General features: G+C 38.2%; 1 protein-coding gene across 5 annotated transcripts in view; it reads right to left on the bottom strand.

Moving 5' to 3' along the window:
* Nucleotides 1–24,089, bottom strand: part of TBC1D22A (TBC1 domain family member 22A) — a 186,786-nt gene extending 162,697 nt beyond the window's left edge. For 3 of the 5 annotated variants that reach the window (XM_086610308.1, XM_086610309.1, XM_086610310.1), the window contains exons 1-4: nt 23,930–24,089; nt 22,055–22,111; nt 19,531–19,871; nt 18,579–18,758 (exon numbers count right to left, since the gene is read on the bottom strand). In XM_086610308.1, the coding sequence (XP_086466434.1) occupies nt 18,579–18,758; nt 19,531–19,871; nt 22,055–22,111; nt 23,930–23,991 (640 nt within the window). In that variant the 5' untranslated portion in view covers nt 23,992–24,089. The remainder of the gene's footprint in view (nt 1–18,578; nt 18,759–19,530; nt 19,872–22,054; nt 22,112–23,929) is intronic. The other 2 variants (XM_086610313.1, XM_086610314.1) reach the window with 2 other exon arrangements.
* Between the last annotated feature and the right edge of the window lie 690 nt (nt 24,090–24,779).

Raw genomic sequence — 24,779 nt, 5'->3', positions numbered from 1 at the left:
AATTTACAGCACTTCTAGACTGCAGGGGTGTTGGAATTAGATGATCTTTGACATCCCTTCCAAACCAAACCATTCTATGATTCCATGATATATATGTAAACAACTACTTGTAGGACTTACTGAACTAAGGAGTCATTCTTTGAAAATTAAAGAGAAAGAACAAATAATGTTTTATTTTGGCAAGTTTCAAGAGAAATCAGTTTTCATTCCTCACACTATTCTGCAACGAACATACATTTCCTTTAACTAGAGATAGCTTGAGCTATCATGTAATTCCACACAACAATATACATATCCTATGAGACTGGGTTTCAATGGACTGCTCTTTCCAGAAGAATATCTCAGCACTGGACATGGAAATAAAAACGTACACCAAGGACAAAGCATCTTTGTTTTACAACATAACACTTATTTGAAACAGATCCTCTGCCTAATTCTCCATAATGCAGGATTTAGGAGTGAATACCTCCATACATTCTTGAATGCTGAACACAAATAAATATTTATTATTTATGTTTCTCTGCCAGAGCCTTATCCCCTCTGGGTGCTCTTTTCCACCTGGATTGTCTGCCAGGCCCACACAATCTTTGGCAATCCTCCTTCTCCCAATATATTTGACAAAAAGCATTTAATGTTAGCTTTTATACCTTCTGCAAGTTGTTTCTCAATCTCTCTTTTATAAGCGCTTCCATGCACTTAGCCTGACAAGATTTATATTCTGTTCTATTCTCCTTACTTGATACAGAACTTTACTTTCTGGATTGTATTTAATAACCTCCTCTATTCTGTTGTCATGTCGTACAGGATCCTTCTGAACTTTCTCAAGGCTTTTGTTTCTGTTTTTGATTTCATGAGTGGTACCGTAATTGCTTCCAGTAAGGAAACTGTTAGACAGATGATTGCACATCTGAGAGTTAAGTCAATTCCATCACAACCCATTAGCCTTGGGTATGTGATAAGTCCATTTCTGCACCAACACTGACTGCTGCCCTATATCAGTCTTCCAAAATTCCAGGATTCCAGACTACTCCAAAAATCATATAAAATTCTGGTCCTAACTTTTCACTACAGTGATCTCAACTAGCGTTTTGCCAGTGACGAACAGCACATGTTACAGCTGGAAGAGGGTATGGAAGAGCTCTTATTGGGTGCCGTAGCAAGCTTCATGACTACCACCCCAAAAGCGTACGGTCTGACCCTTGCGCATCGCTGTTGTTAAAGCATCAATTCACATGATGTTTTCCTCTGATGGTTCAACGCCAAAACAAGAGGAAAGAAAACCGGGAACTCTACCCTTCCCAATAACAACAATTAGATAGAAAAAAGTCACTCCTAGAAGACTTAAGTCTAACACTACTATAGCATAAAATAAAAATGCTTCTGGTGACAAGAGAGGCAAGAACAAATTGAAGCACATATATAGAGCACCATTTTTAGATACACATAAAAGACTGTCAGTGAAGCTGTTCTAATAATACTGATAAAAGATATGAATTACATATACATTTTATTTGAAATACATGCATAACTTTTACAGCAAGTGTATCTATTACTGGTTTTAAGATGGACTTTACTCTTACAAATGACCCACCAAATCACTTCATAAAAATCAAATAACACGAAATTGAAACACTCGCATTCAAGTTCTCAGGTTATTTTGAGATACACGAGTCTTAAAAAAAAAAAGCTGAGAGAGGCAAAATCACTCTGATGTTTTTATCTTGAAATTAAAATACTAAGTTTAGTCTGTAAGCTGCCACATTATCACTTTTTTAAAATCCAATTTTCAGTAGCTTTTCTTTTAAACACCTGGTTCTTCCTTTTTGCCTCCCATGTTTCCTACTGAATATTTAGCTTTCCCACTGAGAAGTGCTAAATACACTCATATTGCACAGTACCTTGTAATAGAAAATCCATTTAAAGCTGAATTTTATCCATATAACACATGATAAAAAGACTTTTTTTAGAAAGAGTTCCATACTGGGCCAATATGTAACACACCACATGCTCAAGGGAGCAAATCGGTAGACATGAATTTGTGGAGAACATAAAAGTGCTACAAAAACATATTTTGTATGTTGACAAAACAAAAACAAGTGCCTGACAGGGGTCAGAAAATTGACTTAAGAGCAAATAAAACCACAAATACATCACACAAAGAAAAAATGATTTGATTACATCTCTGAAGACAGCATCTTTCCAAGAAAGAGAAGCAAATAAGACACTTGACATTGTTGGAAAACAGGTATGATATTCTGGCTCTTATAAACAGCCTTGTCATGATAAAAATCAGGACATGATGTCGGCTCACACAACATCTGATACAGAATCCTTCCTGGCATCCACAAAAGAATGCTCTGAGATTATCTGCACATGCCCGAGTGCCTGGCCTTGAATGCTATCACCAGCCCCACGTGGCTCCTGACAGCCACAGAAGCTCCAAACCTGGAACCCATCTCACAGCTTCAAAGAGACTGGATAGTCCTCTACATCCACAGATGCTGCATCTTCACAAAGAGGAGATAGACAGAGAAAGGCCGGAAAAAGCAGCACTATTCTGTCAGCTTTCTGTATAGAGAATCTGTTATCTCTTCAACCTGTCCATTAGAAGTTTTCATTTCCTTCCTTTCCAGAAATTTTTTTGCCTTTTTCTCCCTAACGTGTATGACTATTCCAATGCACTTACAAAACAAAAGGATGAATGCCAATTCACAGAGAGAGATGCCAAAAATAACTTGCCAAGACGAAGCAGGTAAATCAAAAGACAGAAGTCCAGTGATGCAGCTGGTGCTGTGTGCATACCGAAATACTCTTAGCTGACTCGTCGTTCGGTCTTGGAGTTTGAGTTCTCCGTTTCATTTTACTACAAAGTTTAACATCCACAAGAAGGGAAATTATACTACATACTATACATTACACTACTTAGTATAAATATAAACCCAATATATGTTACTTGCTGTTCACACACAACGTATAAGCTTTCTCTGATCAACTTCCAACAAGCAAAAGTATAACTAGGGCCTTTCATTAACACCCAAGCACTCTACTCTTACTCCAGGTCATCTTTAGCAAGAAAGATCATTAGAATATAAAAGAACCATCAAAAAATTGGTCTATACAACATCAAATGCAGAAAAATCATCCAATGGTCAAAATGAAGAATCTAAGTGCAGGTTACATTTAATTGCTGAAACATTTTAACTCATCTATTAGTGTTAATTATTAAGGCAAAGGATGAATACAAAATCCAATTACTTCATATTACTTTGAGGGGAACTTTCCTTGAGCACCCATCTGAATGCAACTATAATTGGGGAAAACAGAAGAATTTTTGTTAACTACTGATTTCCTTTACATTGATTTCTACAATTGTTTACACAGCAGCAGGAATGGCTGTGTATATTACATCACAAAAAGACAAAATTTTAGTTTTTCTTCCAAAGAAATGCTAACCTGAACTTCACAGCTTTGTTATCCCCTGTTTTCATTCACAACAGTGTCTTGGCCAGCTGATAACCCCTCACAAGAGATCTGAAGAAAAGGCTTGTATTATTAAAGCACTGGAGGGTTTGTTTTTTTTTTGGAGTTTTTTCATTTTGTTTCGGGGTTTGTTTGGTTTTGGTTTTTTTTATTTGTTTCAGGTTTTTTTGTGGGGTGGTTTGGGATTTTTTTTGTGTGTTTTTTTTTTTTTTATCTTCACAGCATTTCTACACCCATGATGCCAGGGACATGCTTTTTTTGTTTTTCCCAAAATTAGTCCTTAGCTATTACAGTGTTCCCGATTTTGTTTTTAATAAAGCCAAACAGGAAAGAATAAAATTAGGGGCAAATAAAGAACAAATCTAAAGCTACCACATTTCTGCTGTGTAGGGTACAAATAGACTCCAACCACACAGTAAGTTTATTAATTTTTACTGCGTAGAATGTAGCAATATAGAAGTACAGGTGTGAAGGTTTCAAATTTGGAAATTGATATTTTGTAAAAACTTATTTGACTCTATATGCCTATTCTACAGTTCACAATATTTTAAATCAAGGCATCAGAAGAAATCCATCCTCAACCAAGGCTTTTGAGAATACCAAGGAAATGTACTTGCACTTATATTTGAAACTTGTCCTCTATTTAATACCTAATTAACCATTAAACTATTTGTCATTGGTTGAAATGTTACATTCTCCCCAGTCGAAACATAATTTCAATTTATTGTCATTATACTAACTCTTTCCCCTTGCAGATTTCCCAAGGAATTAGATGTCCTAGTTATGAGCTGCCCAGCGCAGGATTTCTACAAAGGAGTTTTAATGCCACCTACAAATCAGACACACATTTTCAATCAAGGTACTACTGCAAAAATATCCTGGTTTACTACAACATATTCAGATATATGTTTCTTCTCTCTGAATAAGAAATAGTTTAAAGCAATTATTCTAAAAGAAATCTTAGAACACTATCCTTTTACTGCAGTAGATTTAAAGATTCTTCATATTCCATAAATATTTCATGGGGCATTCTACAAAGAAAACATGCCATTAATTTACCAGCTTTCTAACCCCACGAGCTATTACTAGAGCTATTACCCGTTACACCTAAACCCACAAGGGGAAACAACCATTCTACAAGTATTTTTCTTGGAACTACAAGCTCATCATTCTATCAGTTACAAATAAATGAAAAATAAGTCAAGAAATATTAAAGGAGTTCAAAATTTCCCTGTATGCATTATTCATTTTTGATACAGCTGTTATTTCATTGAGATTACTGTAAATGGCTACATGAAGTGATGGCCTGCATGAACAACTCCACGATAGATATGATAAACTAGATTTACATGTTTTATATTCCTATAACATAAATTCCTTGGATAATTTAACTATACAAAGCTGGAAAATTCTTTCAAGAGTATACATTTGCAGAACTGCAGCTCCCCCAGCAGCATGTTACAAGACAGGCAGTACATATAGAAAATAGCTTTAATAGAGGGCTTGTTATTACTATGGCAACCACAGCAACTGGTTTCCAAAATGAATAATAGCTCTGTTATGCACTTCATTACATTTTTTTCAAGCAAACACTGCCCTTAATCTTCTCAATAGAACAAAGAGTTATTCTGAATGCATGCAGAAAACAGAAAATAAAATCTAATCCAATGTTATAAAAACAGGGTAAGACCCTTTTCAGGACCCCTGCTAGAAAAGAGCGGGAAAGTACACCTTGTCCGCTATTTCAAGTAAAAAGCTGGAGAAGCAGAAGTAGATGACGTTGGTGTTAGAAGGTATGAGAAAGCACGTGAATAGAAGATTAGGAAAACTAAGGCAAAAGAAAGATTAATAAAGCCACTAAGAAAGAATACCAACAAGTGAAGCCAACAACGTAAATTACGAAAACAAGCAATAGAGAACAACTACACTGGCAGAAGACTTTAAATGGTATTATAGATTTTCATAGCTCTCCTGCAACATTCCATTTCTCTGCATCAACTGGTTTTATTTTTACCTTAAAGACATTCAAACAGTCTCTAACAAACTTTCCAAATAGAACTAAGGTATGTCTCTATACAGAAACAGAGAAAATAGGAAATACCACTTACGCTACCAGTTAAGTAACGGAGACAATTTTCCCACTTATTTAGAAATAACAGACAGTATTTCTTTCTCTTGTTTGGGGAAAAGATGGAATTTTGCAGTCTGTTGACCAATCACAAGAAAAATCTAGTTTTTAAGTAAACAGCCAAGTAATAATTATTCACTTTTAGACAACGTAAGCTGTGTTCCAGGGCTCAGTGCTGGGTCCAGTTCTGTTTAACATCTTTATCAATGACCTGGATGAGGGAATTGAATGTACCCTCAGTAAATTTGCGGACGACACCAAGCTGGGAGGCTGTGTCGATCTGCTCGAGGGTAGGGAGGCCCTTCAGAGGGATTTGAACAGACTGGATCGTTGGGCTGAGGCCAATGGCATGAGCTTTAATAAGGCCAAGTGCAGAGTCCTTCACTTGGGGTATAAAAACCCCAAGCATCGCTATAGGCTCAGGGAAGAGTGGCTGGAGAGCTGCCTGGCGGAGAAGGACCTGGGGGTGTTGGTTGACTACCGGCTTGATATGAGCCAGCAGTGTGCCCAGGTGGCCAAAAAGGCCAATGGGATACTGGCGTGTATCAAGAATAGTGTGACCAGCAGGAGCAGGGAAGTGATCCTGCCCCTGTACTCAGCACTGGTGAGGCCGCACCTGGAATATTGTGTCCAGTTTTGGGCCCCTCGCTTTAAGAGAGATATTGAGCTCCTGGAGCGAGTCCAAAGAAGGGTGACTAAACTGGTCAAGGGGCTGGAAAATAAAACTTATGAAGAGAGGCTGAGGGAGTTGGGGCTGTTTAGCCTGGAGAAGAGGAGGCTGAGGGGAGACCTGATTACGGCCTATAAATACTTGAGAAAAGATGGTGGGGAGGTAGGGGAAGGGCTCTTTACATTAGTGATGGGAGATAGAACAAGAGGAAATGGGCATAAGCTTAGTCAGGGGAGATTCAGGTTGGATGTTAGGAAGTATTTCTTCTCTGAAAGGGTTGTCAGCCACTGCAATAGGCTGCCCAGGGAGGTGGTTGAGTCCCCATCCCTGGATGTGTTTAAGAATAGGGTGGATGATCTACTTGAGGATATGGTTTAATGGGGATTAGGGATGGTTGGACTCGATGATCTCTAAGGTCTTTTCCAACCTAGAAATCTATGAATCTATGAATCCCCCTATATATTTAAAAAAAAAAAATTCAGATGCATTTGGGACAAACAACCAAGGTGTAAATTTACTTACAATATTAAAGCTTCATGTTATTAAGAAAAGACTCCTACAAAACAAACTAAATAAATACTTTTAAAAAAACAACACTATTGCAATATCTACATTCAAAAATGCAATCTAACTGACATCAGTCCTTCACACTGAAATGATAGGACAAGAAAGACACAACCAAAATAGGCAGAATTAATAGATACACGTCTAGATTACTGAGTCACAAAATTCATGCAATTATTCACAAGAGCTAGTACTAGAGAGCTTCCCTTATTAACAAAAAAAAAAAAACCCACAAAACCAGTACATCTACCTACAATGTATGTTTAGTTACCACATAAGTAAACCAAAGATAGCCTTTCTTTTTATGATTTTCCTCAATATCTTGGGCTTAGGAGGAAAGCTGTTGATAAACTCCATGATGTACAGAATAAAGAAGATCCTGATCAGATAAAGAATTTCACAAGGAATGCATTTTACGAGCTATACTTCTGCTCTTGGATCACTTCCTCCATATGAATGCAAAGCTGAGCTTGGGAAAGTCAATAAAAAAAACAGGCGATCTGGCAACATGAATGAATTGATTTAGTCATCCAAAATAGTTTACAGATCATCTTTCAACTACTAATTTGGCTCTTTCTCTGCGTATTAACACAATGAATTCTGTGTCACTTTCAGGCGTCTGACATTTCAGTTTTCCCTGCTTCTAAGGAGAGCTACTGTCTGCCGATAAACTCGAAGTGAGATGACTACTGGGACTGTAATGCGTTCCTCCTAAACGTTTCATGGACTTGGAACGACAGGAAACAAGGATGAATTTCAGTTTGTGGTCAAACACTAAGGGAGGTGGAGAAGCTGAACTCAGCCCACAGTTCACAAAAAAAAAAAAAGAGAAAAATTGCCAGTGTTTACCATGAGAAATCCTTTCATTCTCATTTTAATTGCCAGCATTAACACCTAGCTGTACCTCATTTATATCTAAATGGAACATAGTATTTCCAACACAATCATTGGAGTAAAGACTCAATTACCACATTAAGAACTACGGGGTTTTTCAACATATTCAGGGTAGGGCTTAAAAGCTTTTCCCTAATTTCCCCTCTATTACATCAAATTCCTGTAAAAGGCTAGCCTGTAACCTCTAATCCACGTGAGGTTTTCTCGGTTAACTGCAAACACGCATTACATCTCCAGAGTAGATGTCCATTACTGCTAAAACACATGTGAGGGCCTATCTAACCAACAATCAGTATCAGGAAAGCAGCACAGCACAAACATACACAGTGAACCACGCTCCACTTCTATTACCTTCCCAGGCAATAACTGCTTTGTTTATATTTTTATATATAATCTTGCAGTTCTGGACTTTCTTCTAAATATAAAAGCAAGACTCAATCTTTAGAAGTACATGTTCATAGAAAACACTTCTCATATTTAAGCTTTTGTCCATGTACTTCTCAAACTTAGACCACTGCAATGGTTGTTCCTTTAATTTACACCAGCCTCTGTTCCAGCTTGAGCTAGCAAACATATCTTAATAGGTATTAGGCTTTCATAATGAAACAGTAGTCCACACAGTAAAAAAATGTTAAATGCAAGACTTGATTGCAAGAAAACATACATTTTTTTTAAAGGAATTCTTCAGTTACATCTTGCAATCAGGAAAACTAAACCAATTCTGTCTTCTAGGCATTTTCTGAATCTGAACTGTTAAGCTATAAGTTTCAAAGGACTTCTCTTTAAAGTTATGTTTGAAGCTGAAACACTTTATTGCAAAACAATTTCCAGTTATACTGCATTAAAAAAATCAGATTATAACCTGTCTGCATGTGTGAAGAATGCTGTCCTGCAAAGGAGACATATTTAACAGACTGTATCGATAACTGAGAAAGTATTTGCAAAATCAAGGTATCTTACAAAAATTTCGTACTATAATTTAGGTTCTGGTTCTTTTCACCATCAAAAGAAGCTGAAATCAGAGGGACAAAGCATCAAACCATTTTCTGGAGATGACGGTTAATTTCTACAATAAGGCTATACAAAAATGCAGATTTCTCAACGGATGCACAAATTCAGGTCACTGCAAGTGAAGTAAAAAAAAAGAAACTTAATTCACAGTTGGTTAACAGTGGAAGAGATGGTAGCACGAAAACATCCAGGATGAATTACACTTCTTTGAGTCTCGGTAAACTGACTTACAAGCAGGACATGCCACTCTTTACAACATGTAAATTGCTAATCCTGACGTTCAAAAGCTTCAGGGCCAATAGTAAGTTCAAAGTTCTCAACAGCCTTGTTGGTGACATTCCTAGTAAATTCCTCCCCTGCTGCATCATGTATACAATGGTGCAGGAAGCAGGCAAGGCTGCTTCCTCAGAGAGTCTATGACTACCACATGGAACACTGAACTTCTCATCCAAGTGCCTTTTACTATGATAATGCAGATTGCACATAGTGTCTGTGTAAGTTTAGCTTTCATGATGCTGGCAGGAAAGAAAGGGAGACAGAACACCCCAGAAAAATAAATTTAGAAAAAGAAACAGAAAAACTGCTAGAGTACTTCATCATTGGTACCTTTTTTCTCCCAGCTCATCCAGAGTAAAATATTCCTCTGAATTGAATTGTTCACCACATGGCTTCAGGTTAAAGATGATTTTTGAACAGCTGATCACAAATCAATACAACAAGGGGGTTATGATCTCTTAAAAACTCTGCTAAAGCTTTTTCTGACATGAAACGAGCTTTTAATTAATGAAATTTTCAATTTGTAGTAGAATGCTGTATAATTCTCTTTTATTCAATGATCAGTTAGTGGTAACTCCCAAGGTAATTTTGTGTGTACACAGAAACGTGGATAGTAATTTGGGGATTTTTTTTTTTTTTAAAAAAACAGTAATCCCTTAGCATCAGCTGAAGTTACGGTCCCACTGTAGTGCTCTAATCCAAACCCATTTGGAAACAGAGTTAGTTCAGAACTCCACGTTTTGCTGAAAGGAATCTACTGCCATAAGCAAAACATATGAGTTTTAAAGACTGTACTAAGGGCACATTTCTTTTTGAGTGGTGTTCAGATCAACACCTAGAGCACTCTCTGTGGACTTCAGCACAAAAAAAGGAAAAGTTTTATTCTCTATGCTTCAAGGGGGCTTACAAAAAAGCTTGAGAAACACATTTTACCAAAGCCTGTAGCAACAGGACAAGGGGTAACAGTTTTAAACTGAAAGACAGTAGGCTTAGATTGGACATAAGGAAGAAGTTTTTTTATGATGTGGGTGTTGAGATCCTGGAACAGGTTTCCCAGAGAGGTTGTAGATGCCTCATCTCTGGAAGCATTCAAGGTAAGGCTGGATGGGGCTTTGAGCAACCTGATCTATTGAGAGATGTCAACTAGATGATCTTTGAAGGTCCCTTCTGACCCAAACCATTCTATGATCCTATGATACTAATTGTTGACCATTCATTTCCAGAAGATACTTCTTGGTTGAGTCGTTTTCATCACATAAGTATAATCAAAACATAGATGTTTAATATGTCCCAAAGAGTACCAGAACTGTGTAACAACGACATCACACATCATGCAATTCAGTAGCAAATCTCTCTTGGGACCAGATGAAGCTTGTAATTCAAATTGCTGTAATCTACATGACGCCAGATAACCGATACCTGATATTGTATGCTCATCAAACAACACTAAACATAAAAACTAATATTATAGAGTCTGCATTAAATTGAAGTCAAGTTGGATACTGAAAAATGTATTTTTACTTTTCTATTATCATATATTCTCATGTCTATCTGAACAAAAATTAAATTTACACAATCCTTGGTCTCACTGTGAGAGCAAAAGAAAGTATAACTGTAAAGCCTTTCACTACAATCAAGAACTGTTTAAATGTCAGGGCATCTAAAATGTTACAACTATGTGTATGAGACACACAAATGAGACTGATGCAGATATTTATTGATGCCTTCCGATCAATCAAATGGAAAAGGACATGACTTTCTAAACAATTCTAAATGTTATAAGGCAGATGTATATGGCTTCTATAGCTGCACCAATGTATCCTAAAATGAAAAAAAATTATTTGCTTTTTCCTAGTTAGACTAGGACATTACACAACATAACAAAAATGAATCAACGTTCATTTTAAAAGAACATGGACTCTTTCAATACAATTAAAGTGTTTGCTTTATATTTTTCTCTAGCCATGGGTGTGAAAATTAAAGTAACTGAAAAAGCACAAGAATTAAATTACTCAAATTAAAACTACACGCGTCATAATACAAAGGGGTCTTGTTCGGTTTGTTTGTGTGGATAATCTTGAAGGCACAGCTGAAGCAAGTGAAGGAGTTACAACCACTGTCGTATTGAGTACCTTCAGTATGACCCTGTACCATAACCAATCTCTGATCATGGATTTCTTCTAACTTTCCATGATTCATTTTTGACAGATACATTCTAAGAAAAGTTTGATAGCTATATATCCAGCATCAACAGTATAGCAAATAACTACTACAACTTTGTTGTAACTGTTACTACTTGTTTTCTTTCTAAATTTAATTTAGAAGATAAAATTAATTTCATTTCTGAAAAAACACCTTAGAAATCTATCATAGTGGACAGAGGCAAACAGCTATTGTTATAATATGAGATTACACCCTTTGTAATTCCTGTAATTTCTATAATAACACTTCCTACAGCTTTTTCTTTGAAAATGTAGATTTAGCAAAAAAAAATTTCCTCTAATATATAGGCTAACAACTTTAACTGCCTTTCAGAAGTTACAGTCCCAAACTACTAAATTAATTATTTTAACTAGTACTGTGAATATTAGGAAATAGGGGCATAAAAGAGGAACTGAAATAAAAATAATCACACTACAAAACATTGAAAACCCGAGATCAGAGAAGGTACAAAAAACAGAAAGGAATCATAGAATCATAGAATTGTTAGGGCTGGAAGGGACCTTCAAAGGTCATCTAGTCCAACCCCCCTGCAAGGAACAGAGATAAAACCAGAAAAACCAAAAGAAAATAAAAAGTTTACAAAAAAAACCCTTAAAGACTGGTCCAATACAGAGCAAACTAGTTAAAAATGTCAACACTTATTATATAATGCAATGACTATTATGTCAATCAAATATCTTTACAAAAGAAGAGAAATACATCCCCTGGAGACAAACTATGCAAAATCCTCTCCAAATTTTTTCAAGAACCTTTTATCTCCTAGTTACAATGAAAAATAATAAATTAATACCTTTAAATTAAAACATCCCACTAAAGCAGTAAACAGAATAAATGCCGATTATTACCTCAAACCACAAGTTATGAGACCAAGTCATACAAAACAGGAAGACAAAATACTAATTCTGCAAAAAGCAATTAAAGCTGTTCCAAAGCCTACTGGTAATGACATTTTTTATTAGTCTTGTTTATTAGCTGAAAAAGCAAAAATGTTTTGCAGATAACAAGCTAACTAGAACAGAACAGGAATCAGAGAGAACACCTTTCAGTGGTACTGGGATCAGTGCTATTTAACATCTTTGTTGGAGACATGGACAGTGGGATTGAGTGCACCTTCAGCAAGTTTGCAGATGACACCAAGTTGTGTGGTGTTGTGGACACGCTGGAGGGAAGGGATGCCATCCAGAGGGACCTTGACAGGCTGGAAAGATGGGCCTGTGAGAACCTCATGAAGTTCAACAAGGCCAAGTGCAAGGTCCTGCACGTGGGCCACGGCAATCCCAAGCACAAGTACAGACCAAATGGAGAATGGATTGAGAGCAGCCCTGAGGAAAAGGACTTGGGAGTGCTGGTGGATGAGAAGCTCAACATGAGCCAGCAATGTGCACTGGAAGCCCAGAAAGCCAACCGTATCCTGGGCTGCATCCAAAGGAGTGTGGCCAGCAGGTCGAGGGAGGTGATTCTGCCTCTCTACTCTGCTCTCGTGAGACCCCACCTGGAATACTGTGTTCAGCTCTGGAGTCCCCAACACAAGAAGGACATGGAGCTACTGGAACGAGTCCAGAGGAGGGACACGAAGATGATCAGAGGGCTGGAGCACCTCTGCTATGAAGACAGGCTGAAAGAGTTGGGGCTGTTCAGCGGGCCTACAGGAAAGCTGGAGAAGGACTTTTTACAAGGGTGCGTAGTGATAGGACAAGGGCCAATGGATTTAAACTGAAAGAGGGCAGATTTAGGTTAGATATAAGAAAGAAATTTTTCACTCTTAGAGTGGTGAGGCAGTGGAACAGGTTGCCCAGAGAAGTTGTGGATGCCCCATCCCTGGCAGTGTTCAAGGCCAGGTTGAATGAGGCTTTGGACAACCTGGTGTAGTGGAGGGTTTCCCTGCCCATGGCAGGGGCGTTGGAACTAGATGATCTTTAAGGTCCCTTCCAACCCTAACCATTCTATGATTCTATGATTCTAATAGTTTGAAAAGACAGATATGACTAATGGCATGTCACATGAAGCCAGCCACATTAAACCAGGTTTAATATACATCTGGAACGTATAAATGAGTGTAAAAGCAAACAGGAAAATCTGACTTTTCAAGTTGCTGCAAAAATACAGATGACCACTGTGGTGGGAAAAAAAGGCAAATCCAGTAAGTCTTCTTTCTAAATCTCATTTATAGAGAACCATTCTAGAATTCTTTTATTATAGTACACAGAGGCAACCAGCTATTGTTATGAGATAATCTGAGATTACATCATTTGCAATTCCTATAAAAATACGGAATTACTTTTTGTCATCAGATTAACCAAAGGTTCAGCTATTCTTTATGTGTTCTTTAAGACTTCACACTATTATCTACTTTTATAGCAAAGTACTGGCTAAGAGACAGCACCCCACTCAGCAGCTTGCGGTGCTCTCTGCAAAGGTTTTCTTTTTAGAGATTTTTTGAGAATAAGTAAGAGAAATGGATGAGTTTAAAAAACTGCAGAGAAACAGAGCTTTTGAAGGTAAATGTAAGATACAGCAATATGAGTAAACTAAGATAGGAATGCTTCACTATTTTCATGGGTGCTTTTACAGGGCCTTCTATTATTTTTACCAAGGAGGTATGCTAAAACTTCAATATGTTATTTTGTTCAACTTGGAACATGTTGCGATCAAGTAGAAAGAAAATTCACCTTGACATGCAGAACAACTTTACATCTTAAGAAATTAGTTGGTTTGACTTTGAAAAATTTGATATAACGTGCCACATTGCATAACAGTAGCGTTACAGTGTTATGAAGCTTTATTAAATCAAGAGAACACAGTACACCAAGCTTACTGATGGTTATTGTTTGATTTAAATAAACACGTTTCTCACATCCAATTACATACTTGTTAGCTGCAAGTGTGTAAAAAAAAAGCAGAAAATTAGTTGATTTCAAGATAAGGAGGGAGTTGAGGAAGTGCTTTAATAAGCTATTCTTTAAATTGATAGTACAATACCCATCATACCTCTGCTATGCTGAGGCTACAAGTATGAGATAACCTGTTTGTTGTTGTAAGCCAGTCTGATTTTATCAGCATAGTTTGCTTACATTGTGTTTGCACAGCAAATAACTCCCTAAAACTTTGTACACGACTACTTAAAAACATAAGTCTAAAAAATTTAATAGAATTAAACTTAAATTAGAAACCAGACAGAGATAGCAGTACTGTCCCTCTTAAATATGTAAACAGCGATCTGTTGGAAAGAGAAATTTCTTCTCAGACACGTTCTTCCTACACTGATTTGTTCAAGTCCCATCCCCTCCCTCCTCTTAAAATAATCATTTCAAAAGATTCTGCAGGCACAGAGCCCATCTTCACCGAGTAACCCAAGGTCCATTACAAGGAAAGACAAGGCCTGAAATGAAGTAAATCCACATGAAATTGACTGCAAGGCAAGCATAAGTACTGGCTGATGGCACAAAACAACTAGCACGAACTCTTCTCTCTGAATAACCTGGCATGCGGTACCAGGAGCAGGAGGCTATGCAGACACTCAAGCCCTACAGTCTACTCTGCAGCTGTCTACTAAATACACGCGTACTGCTACCTCCAGTCCTATCCTGCTTCCTGATTTGCACCCAGTATACCTCAACACAATTTAATTGACCAGGGTCAGTCCTCAAGTCCCTCTCCAACCAAAACTGCTTCTTACAACAGGCTCCTTCTACCAGCCCACATTTCTTGTGGTAACACGGTTCAGCTTGTTGAGCAGCTTTCATTTCGTAATTTTAACTTTCCAAGACCATCTCCCCATTCTCTGCATTATATTACTACTTGAAGGTATGTTGTCAGGGCTCTTGAATGCCTCTCTCCTGCAGTGCAAATCATATACCCAGAAGTAACATTTCTATAGGAATTGGTTTTGGTATTTTTTTCATATAGTTAACTACTCTTGACATCCAATTCACATTATACTTTCCCCATTTATATTAGAGGTAATAACAGCATAGCAACAGTCAAATAAAAAGTGCCAAATGGAAATAAAGCATATTATTTGCATCTGTTTATCATGCAAACAACAAAAATGCCTGCAGGACAGAGAAGCACAGTGTGTTAGGAGGGCTTAAGGGAAGACTCAGAACAACTGCAAGGGCAATTATAGATTATAAGAGCAAGTTTATTAGTTCAGCTCTATGAAGCATTAAAAAATAAGTAAAGGGCACTTTTGAGCCAGGGAAATAGGCTCTTTACTTGCAAATAAGAGTTAGGTGACCTACAAGGATTAATTTTTTTATAGTCTGAGAACTCTGGGTTGGGGTTTTTTTTCTTCCTTTCCTAGTTTGTGTTTTTGGTTTGTGCCTTGCTCTGATAACTATTTGTGTATCTAAGTGTCTGCTGGATAAAACTGTACACAGAAACTTTGAGAATGGTTCTGTCATTATCCATGTAATATTTACCAGTGGACTCATACTCCAACTGCAGACTATATCTGGCATGTTATTTTGCTCAGTGTGTGATTTGAAGGGATTGATAGAACCTACCTATTCCCACAACTTCACAATATCGATCCTATGGACCAAACTCAACTCCCAAATCTGTTAGTGGACTTCAATGGTTAAAATAACCCTCACTTTCAAATTTGTATGCGTAATCAATCTTTTTAAGAGTTTTCTTGTGAAAGAACACACTCTTTCAGAACCTCTAGTTGACATACAAGATTAACATTGCATTTTACACTGTCTTTATAGGATAATCATTATGCAAGTGTGACTGAAAGGATTTCAAGGTCATTTGTATTACTTCGTGTTCTTCAGTCTATGTTGATTTCTCACATTATGACAAGAGAAAAGCCTTCAGCTGAAAATGTGCATGACATTGTTTCAGTTCCACAGATTAACTTATTTTTATATTGCTTTGAAAGGACTAGTCACATAATCTCTTTCAACAATATACAAAATTATACCAAGAAAACAAAGTCAACACTTTACTTCTGCTACTACTACTTCCTAGCAAAACCATCACTACTACATGCAGAAATGAACAGAAATATTTGCTACAATGACTCCAAGACTATGACACTAATTCAATTCATCATGACAAACAAAACCCAACTATCTGTGGATCTAACAAAAAACAAAGACCCACACGTATCACAACATCTCATACACACAACGAAAATGAGCCAGCTGCAATAGAGTATCTACCTGTCCCTTCATTACTCACTACAAATCTTAGCTTGGAGCCTGTTACCTAATTCCACCTTGGCCCATTTTCAGTATTACTCTGAAGAAAAAAAAAAAGCAACACAAAATACCACAGACACACCCAAATCAACGACGACGACCCCACCACACACAACCCGCAACAGCTTCCCAGGCTACTACTGTCATTAAATCAAGATTCCTTTTTAAACGTAGTCTTCATTGTAACACGGAGCTAAACCAAACAACTCCCAAAGATGCATACACACATGGACAAAACAGATTCTAATGAACTGTACATATGGTCGTATGCATGCACATGTTTGTATATGTATATATCCACACACACTTTCCCTACTATATACATATAAATAGTCCAAACACTACCAACACATAATCTACCACTACTAGCTTCATGATCATCAAGAGTTTGCGTGTCATCAACAAAGAGTTCATTTCTTTCACTAGGAAAAACCATGACTTACTTTTAGATTTATTAGGAAATCCTACTGGATACATCTCAGATACAAAAGTCAAAGTATTTGCATCAAAATACCAAAATGGGACTTAAAATTCCAACACAACTTCAAATTCTGTACTCATTACAGTTCGCACAGCAAGAAAAAGAACAAGCTTCCTATAAACAGATGTGGAAAAGGCATGATTTATTGATATCTACAAGAAACAATACTGAGATGTCATTAGATATAAGAGCAACATACTCAAATTTCGTATTCCTATGAATATTTCTGTGTGAGATTTAGAAAGTTCAGTTGGGGAAAAAAACAAAACAGTTTAAGTAATATTGACTAAACTCTCACCGTAGTCAGGGTGACTGCACTCCCAATAACAGTGGAAATTTTCTTTCCCTCCTTTCCAAAATATTTTACTTAATCCCCTAAATTTGATTTACTGGGAAAGTATTCACATCTAATTAGACAGTAACAGTGAAATGGACAGTTTTTAATTAAATTTTGTCCTCTCTCTGACTTTTTAACCTTATGGAAAAGACTTCTACCATTACAACATTCTTAAAAGTTACATGAGTTTTCATGTCAGTCCCAATCACATAGCTCATAACATCTGTTATGATCAAAGGGGGAAAAAGTGATATTTGATTATCATTTTTAAGCTAATATAAAATATGTAATTTGTTTTAAGACCTCAGAGTTCATTCACAGTTGCATTTTACAATAATGTCCTATAACTCACTGAAGTGTTAAGTCTCATCTAGTTAGCATTGTTTCCATAGTTCTGCTTTGCTAGCAAACTGCCAATAAGACACAGCACACACAAAAAAAAGCCACTCCTTGGACCATATTCTACTGAAGGAGTCTCATGACAACTACAGGGCAGGAAAGCATCAATTCAAGAACTGTAAACATGCAGTTTCTACTTCCTTCCATAAGAGTGTCCTGTAAATATCTTCCAGAATGGTCTAACTCAAAGTCGATTTTGTTTATTAATTATTTTGACATAAACTCCTAGGTCTGAGTGACCAGTCAAGCTCTCCACATGCAGTGTACTATTTCCACTTGCTCAAGATTTCCACTTAGGATACAAAGCCATTTGATTCTGTGATACCCTCTCAGCACTTGCATTTACTATTCAGCAGTTAAAATCCAGTACACAAAAGGGAACAGTCAAGCTATCCGACAATGCATTTGTTTTCACATTAACATGTTGTCAGCGTTCACAGATGAGACACAGAACTACTGTATCAGCCTGTGAACATGAAGAACGCTCACTGAGTAGACAAGCAGTAACACTTCCATGCCTCATTGTTTTCAACATTCATATTTCTAAGCATGAGAATCATTCTTATACTGCATGCTGTTCCATTATGAGGCATTAACACTAAACACAGATAATTATACTTTGTTTTTTCTCCAGAGCTTAGTCCAGTAGAAAGAAATAATGTTAGAAAGAAAAGAACAAGAAGCCATCTAACACTCTATGTATTAGCAGGATGTATGCAAATTGCACATTACAAGAATGAATACTACAAGCATTCAATTATATTGTCTTTCTTTTGCAAAATCAACTTTAAATGTTGAAAGGATTAGACCCTAACCAAAGCATCAGGCAGAACAGTACAGCAAACAGGAAATTTTATAGTTAAATAATAGTTTAGATGTAATTCATAGCTCCTATGAGAAATACTCACCAAGATCTGTATTGGGGCCAGCGAGTAGCTGCTTAAATTTGTCTAATCGAGATGCTTCTCTTTCAGTTAATGCAGGAGTAACTGAGGTATTATAGTCTGCCATTCCACTCACTAAGGGAGGTGTGGAAGTTTGTGGAAGGGATTGTGATCTCTGCATGGAAGAATTTTCACTAGCATTATCTGAAGGGAAAAAGAAGCATAACAGTTAGCCCCAATCAGTCAGAAGGTTACCAATACCTTGAACTTAACTTGTAAATTTAAAATAGAATAATGTTTTGGAGAAATGTAAGCTCAAGTACAGCAAAAGCCTGGACTTCAAATGACTTGGGTTTAGCAGGAAGAACATTCCTCTTCCAAGCAGTATTCCACAATGAAAATGTATCAACTAGAGATCATACTAATAGCAAGGCTTATTGATTTCTAAAGTTTCTGTGCTACTGAAAGCTGTTTCTATCCCACACACCATTCTGAAAAAAAAAAAAAAAAAGAATGGGAAATCATTGCAATTGGTTACTTTAAAGTTTACACATAAAACACAGACCAGATCACGACAATGAAATTCCCAGTCCACATTAATGGTTTTCCTCAGTTTTTCAATATACTTTATACAATAGCATTTTAATAATTTTTCACAATAGTAGGAATACTATTAATTGCACACACCTTGGTGCAATTAACCATTAAAATACATTCAATAGTGTAACTTCCTTCCAAAACTGAGGATGCATTAAGGCTGAACACAAAAAAGTTTAATGATTCTTTCCTCGCCCATGTTTTTCTCACACACATGCTTTACTACGGAATGCAGTAAATAAAGCAAATAAATCAATATTGATTAATAATATTTTTCTGTGGTTTTAAGAAAAGGTTGAAAAGGGGTTAATGTCTCAAAGGGCGAATATTATAGCTCTCCTCACTCGATTTTCAAAATCTTTTTCATTTTTTAACATACCTGATGAAGTTGATGTATGACCTTCACTGACTGATTTAACAAGCCTATTATCACCACACGCAATTGAAGTCAGCTCTGGAGATTCTACTTGTTTTTCTTCCTGTAGATGTTCTTCCTGAAATTTATGTTGTTCCTGTAACTTGCTGTGATTCTGAATTACTTTGTGAGCCGTTTCCATGACCACTTCTGTATTTAAGTTTTCAGCAGCTATTGCTAAGAGTTCATCATCATCATCCCCAAGATCCCAAGCATCACTTGTGTTACTTTCAAATTCTTGGAAGGTGCTGACTTTCTTTAGTTTCACTGGAGTTGTAGGTGGCTTTGAACCTGGTTTTATCAAGCTGTTCAAAAACAAATAACATTTGTAATGAACTAGTAATGAGGTAAGCAAAACACTATGGATAGGGGCAAAAAACAAAAGTCCATGCTTGACATTATATAGGTAGCAAATATTTATCTCCCTCCACTCATGTTACTGCTACATCCACCCATGATAACACACAGCTGAATATGTCTGAGAGCGAGAGCGGTTAAAAATTGGCTCTTCTTGGCTTTGAATAGAAGCTGAACAAATCTTTCTTTCCTTTGTATTAAAAAAAAAAACAAACAACCACACTCCAACCAGGAAAACACTCCCTGCAAAAAAAGTTCCACCCCAAAGTCAAATAAAACAAATACTACTGGAATAGTTTATAAGATAGACAAGACACATCACGCTTCTCTTGCTTCATGAACTTCCGCAGAGATTTCAGGTCTTTCAATGCAATTGCTGCATAACAACACAGGAGCAGTAATCAAGTAATCAGTTCTACTCCTAAGTCATCATAAGCAATCATGTAATATAATCACTGTCATAAACAAATCAAGTCTCACCTTAAAACTCATTAGATCTATCATTCCTCCCCATTCAGGCACTCCAGCATGAATTTGCTTCAGAACTTTGCTCCTCTCATAGGAGGATAAGTCCTCTAGTTACTAGCCTAAGTGTACTCTGATCAGCTCCTAACCTTTTGTCCTTCTGTCAACACACAGTATAAGAGCAACTAAGTAAGTATCCTTCCCCAGCTTGGCACTTCTTCTCACTTACAGTAATGCAGAGCAATCACATCTCCTTTCAGATTTCAGCTAAATAAGGCATTAAGTTGAGAGAGTTGCCCAGTCTGCTCTCAAAAAAAAAGTTACTGCCATTAACTTCATTGCCCTTTCTGACCATCCCTATCTTTCCACTTGTGCTAGTTTAACTTTTTTGTGTTAAGACAAGGCAGGCAAAATTGGAAATCAAAAAAAGTTCTCACACAGTCTTCACACAATGTTATGCATTACAGGGAATGTCTTTCCTAATAGGTGCTACAACGCTAACACTTGTCATCATTGTCTAAAACAGCAAGGTCTTTCTCCTCTTTTGTCACCGTTTCAGGCAATAAGCTAGTTTTTGTTATTGGGTCTCTCTTTATGACTCCACATTTTGAATCAATTCATGCCCTTCCTTTCTCTTCCGTCCTCAAGGTCACACATTTCAACTGCCTTCAACTCTGGATCACCTGAAAATCAACTAGCACACATTCACTTTTTGTGCCATCTCAAACCAGCCCTTGAAAAATCCACTAGAACTATGATCTCTTTGAAGCCAATACTTCTTCTTCTAACATTATTTTTCGTCCCTACTGCTTTGGGCCGTTTATTTCATTGGTCATACAATTTTCACAAAATTGTCACACATACCAATGTTTTAACAGCAATGCTGGTTTCAAAGCAACTGTGAAATCTACCAGCAAACCAGAAACAACTTTGTCCCTCACAAAGCTTAAAACAAACAATCTTTAAAAAAAAAAAACATAATAAAGCAAAATATAAAAAGCAGAAGCTGCCAGAATGCAGCATTTTGCTAAGCACCTCAACCATAAGCTGAAAATCATTCACTTGCATTAGTTGTGGGTTATCAGCATGAAATTTATTTGGTTACCAATGACGTTTAACATAACACTGCCATTTTCAGGTACATTGTGTTCTGATACCCAACAATCATGATCTAAGGCAACAAACTCTTAAATCACTGTAAAATCTGTTCTACCTACTGTCTTCTCACTCACAAGCAAAATGCTCACTTTTGCCTCAAAGTGATCTACACCACAACCTAACGCTTTTCTGTTATAGAAAGACAAATAAAGGCAGTCCACCGACAGAAAGAGGCATGCAGTAAAGCCGCCTACACCTGAGCTGTAAGTTTCACCTGCTAAATTAGGGTTAGTTTACCATACAATTTCCAATTTACAAGGCACCATAAACAGATAATAAAAGTTGGCAATCTATGTCAGTTAAGAACTGAACAGTTGATTTGTTGCTCCCAATATGGTAAGCACCAGGAAGTCACAACAGAGAAGCTAGAACAGAGAAGTCAAGATTATGACAAAAATTGAAAAAGGAAAACTAACAGTAAGCTTTATAGCCAACAGGGAAGAAAAAGAGGAGAGACACCAGAGAAGATCCAAGTTACGTGGAATATTTAAATATTAAGTTAACTTACGTTCCATGCAATAATGGATCAAAAGGTGGATGCTGAGCTCCATACACATGTTGAATACTAAAGGAAAAGAGAGAGAGAGTCACCACAAAAACAAGAAAACATTTGGTGTTTTTCTGTGTATTAAATAGTCTATAATAAACAGAACTTATATGTTCCAACAATTTTCTGTTTTAAAGAATCCCACATACCACTAAAAATAATGATGCTGAACCTGAAGTGTACACTAAAAAGGAACTTAATAAAAATCATAAATTTGCCAAACAGCAGCTATTTTTGATACCTAGGTTAACTTAGCTTGACTTACTTTTCTGACCAGGAATTAAAACACAAAAAAAAAAAGGCAACTTCACAATAAGAATCTACACCAATTTTAAATTCTCTTTTCTGAATTATCATTTCTTCATTTATCTCTTCCAAAAAAACATTATAACTCTAAGAGAAATGTCTGCTAAGACTGAATCTTCTATGTACCCTTGTCACCCCAAATCCAACCAGTCAATTCTTAACTGTCACTAAAGTGTAAGGCTAATAAATTTAAAGAAAAATGCAAAAGACAGCATGTTAGAGAATAAAAGCCATGGTAGTATTAAAAATAAATGCTTTGAAATAAACGAGCTTTCAAAAACAGATTTATTCACTACAATCTCTAACATTACAAAACAACATGTTACTATGTGAAGAATAAAATTCTCTACAAACCAAAAGTTCATTTCCTCCCACTTTTCAGTTATAGAACTATTTTATAAGTAAAAAGAAAACTCCACAGCAGACACATCAAGATTTACATGTGCCTACATAATGGAAATTATTACAAACAACCGAAAAAAAAAAAAAAAAACAAAACCCACCAAACCAAAAAAACCCCACCAGACAACCAAAAAAAAAAAACCCACCAAACAACCAAAAAGCACACTCTCTATAGCATCCTCATTCTTCCACATGCCTGCAGCTGCCCGAAAATTAATTAACTGTAACTATTTATAGACGCTGTGTATTCTGAGAGCGTCAGAAGTGTTTTACCCCAAAAGGACTCAGCAAAGTTACAAAATAAGAAGTTAAGACAAGAACAGTTGGACTGACTGAAAGAGTTAGTTTATAACTAGGGAAACAAAACCACTCCCAGTGAGGGGTTATGGGTAACTGAGAAGACGTTTGTAGCTCTTAGCAACGACACACCGACTGGGTCTGCTGTTCACACCCCAGGAAGAAAGTTGAGAAATTGGTGATGTTTTGAAACATCAAGCAGAAAAGAAAACATGGCGACATGCCTACAAAATGCAGTTTCCTGCGTAGTACTTCAAACCACCATAACTGGTACCAAAAAGTCGTAACTTCTCTTATTCCTAAGGACTACAATTACATTCTCTCATTCCACATTTTCCAGGGAATACATCCCTAAAGTCACGGTAACTCTTCCGACCATGACATCAGGCTGGGAACGCACGTTCGGATCACTATTTAACAACTTTTCTGATACGAGCGGTAACTGACGCTCACCAGCGGTCTCCGATCGGAGACCTGGCGGGACCCGACACCGAAGCACCGCGGGCACAGCGCTAACAAGGGAACGGCGGGAGAGGCCCTACGCCAGCCTCCCAGCTCCGCGGAGGGACCGACCGGGCACGCTCCCTGCGGAGGGCACACGACGGAGGAGGATCCGTTGAACTCAGCGGCCGCGGCGGCAGCAACGCGGTGCTGGAGAGACAACGAGGCGGTTCGGGCCCCGCGGCGGCGGGGCCGGGCAGAACTGCTCCCCGCGGCCCGGCACCGCCGAGCCGGAGGCTCGCCCCGCGCTGCAGCTGGCGGCGGGACGGGGCCGCGGCGCCGGGGAGAGCCTCCGCCCGCCGGCCCCGGCCCTCCCACGGCCCCTCTCACCTGCCCGGCACCTTCGCGCCGCTCCGCTTCCAGAACTGCTTCCTGCCCGCCTCATTCGCCATGGCGGCCGTCACCTCATCCCCCTCCCCGCGGCGCGGCTCGCGGCCCCGACCTGTTCCCTCAGGCTTCACTCCCCCCCATTCCCTTCCACAGGACCGGGACTGAGCGCCACCATCTTGGGACCAACAAACAACCCCGCTTCTCATTCGCCCCTAAGGCGGCCCGGAGGTTTTAGCCAACCAGAAGTGAGAGTGCTGCCGGGTGGGTCAGGTTGGGCCAATCGCAGCGAGGGAGCGATGGGCGGGGCGGGCCCTTGGGGCCGAGCGGGCCGCGGTGGCGGGTGGGCGCGTCGCCCCTGTCGTGATGGTGGCGCAGCGGAGCCGCGCCCGGCCTTGCCTGCTGGGCCAGGTCGTGCTAGGGCTGGGCAGACAGGAGGCGAGAAAGCAGCTGGCAGGGGCCGGGAGCCCTGGCCGGGCCCTGTCGCCGCTGTGCAAACCCGGGCTGAGGCGGCCGGCGCCGGGAGCCTCTGCTTTCCCTTCTCTTCCGTTTCCTTCCCTGGCCTCGTCGTGGTGTGTGAGGTGCCGGCCTGTAATGGTACGGAGACCTGTGATTAACTGAAGTGTTACTATGAAGTCAGTTTTTACGTCGTGGTGCTCGGGGTATGATGTTTTCAGGCTTTAGTCCTTTTTGATTTAACCGTAAAAAGTAATTCGGAGTACTCTTTAGGAAGAAATGGAAAACTTGCCATGTCCGTGAAAGGAGACATTAATTGAAGATAAGAGGACAGATTGCAGTCAAATTTGATCTGGCACTGTTTCACCCGTTTTTTTCCACCTAAATTTTTTCAGAT

This window comes from Tauraco erythrolophus, chromosome 4 (genome assembly GCF_009769465.1).
Source record: "Tauraco erythrolophus isolate bTauEry1 chromosome 4, bTauEry1.pri, whole genome shotgun sequence".
NCBI lineage: Eukaryota > Metazoa > Chordata > Aves > Musophagiformes > Musophagidae > Tauraco > Tauraco erythrolophus.
The sequence above is the reverse complement of the archived record's forward strand: the minus strand, read 5'-3'. Positions and strand labels throughout refer to the sequence as shown.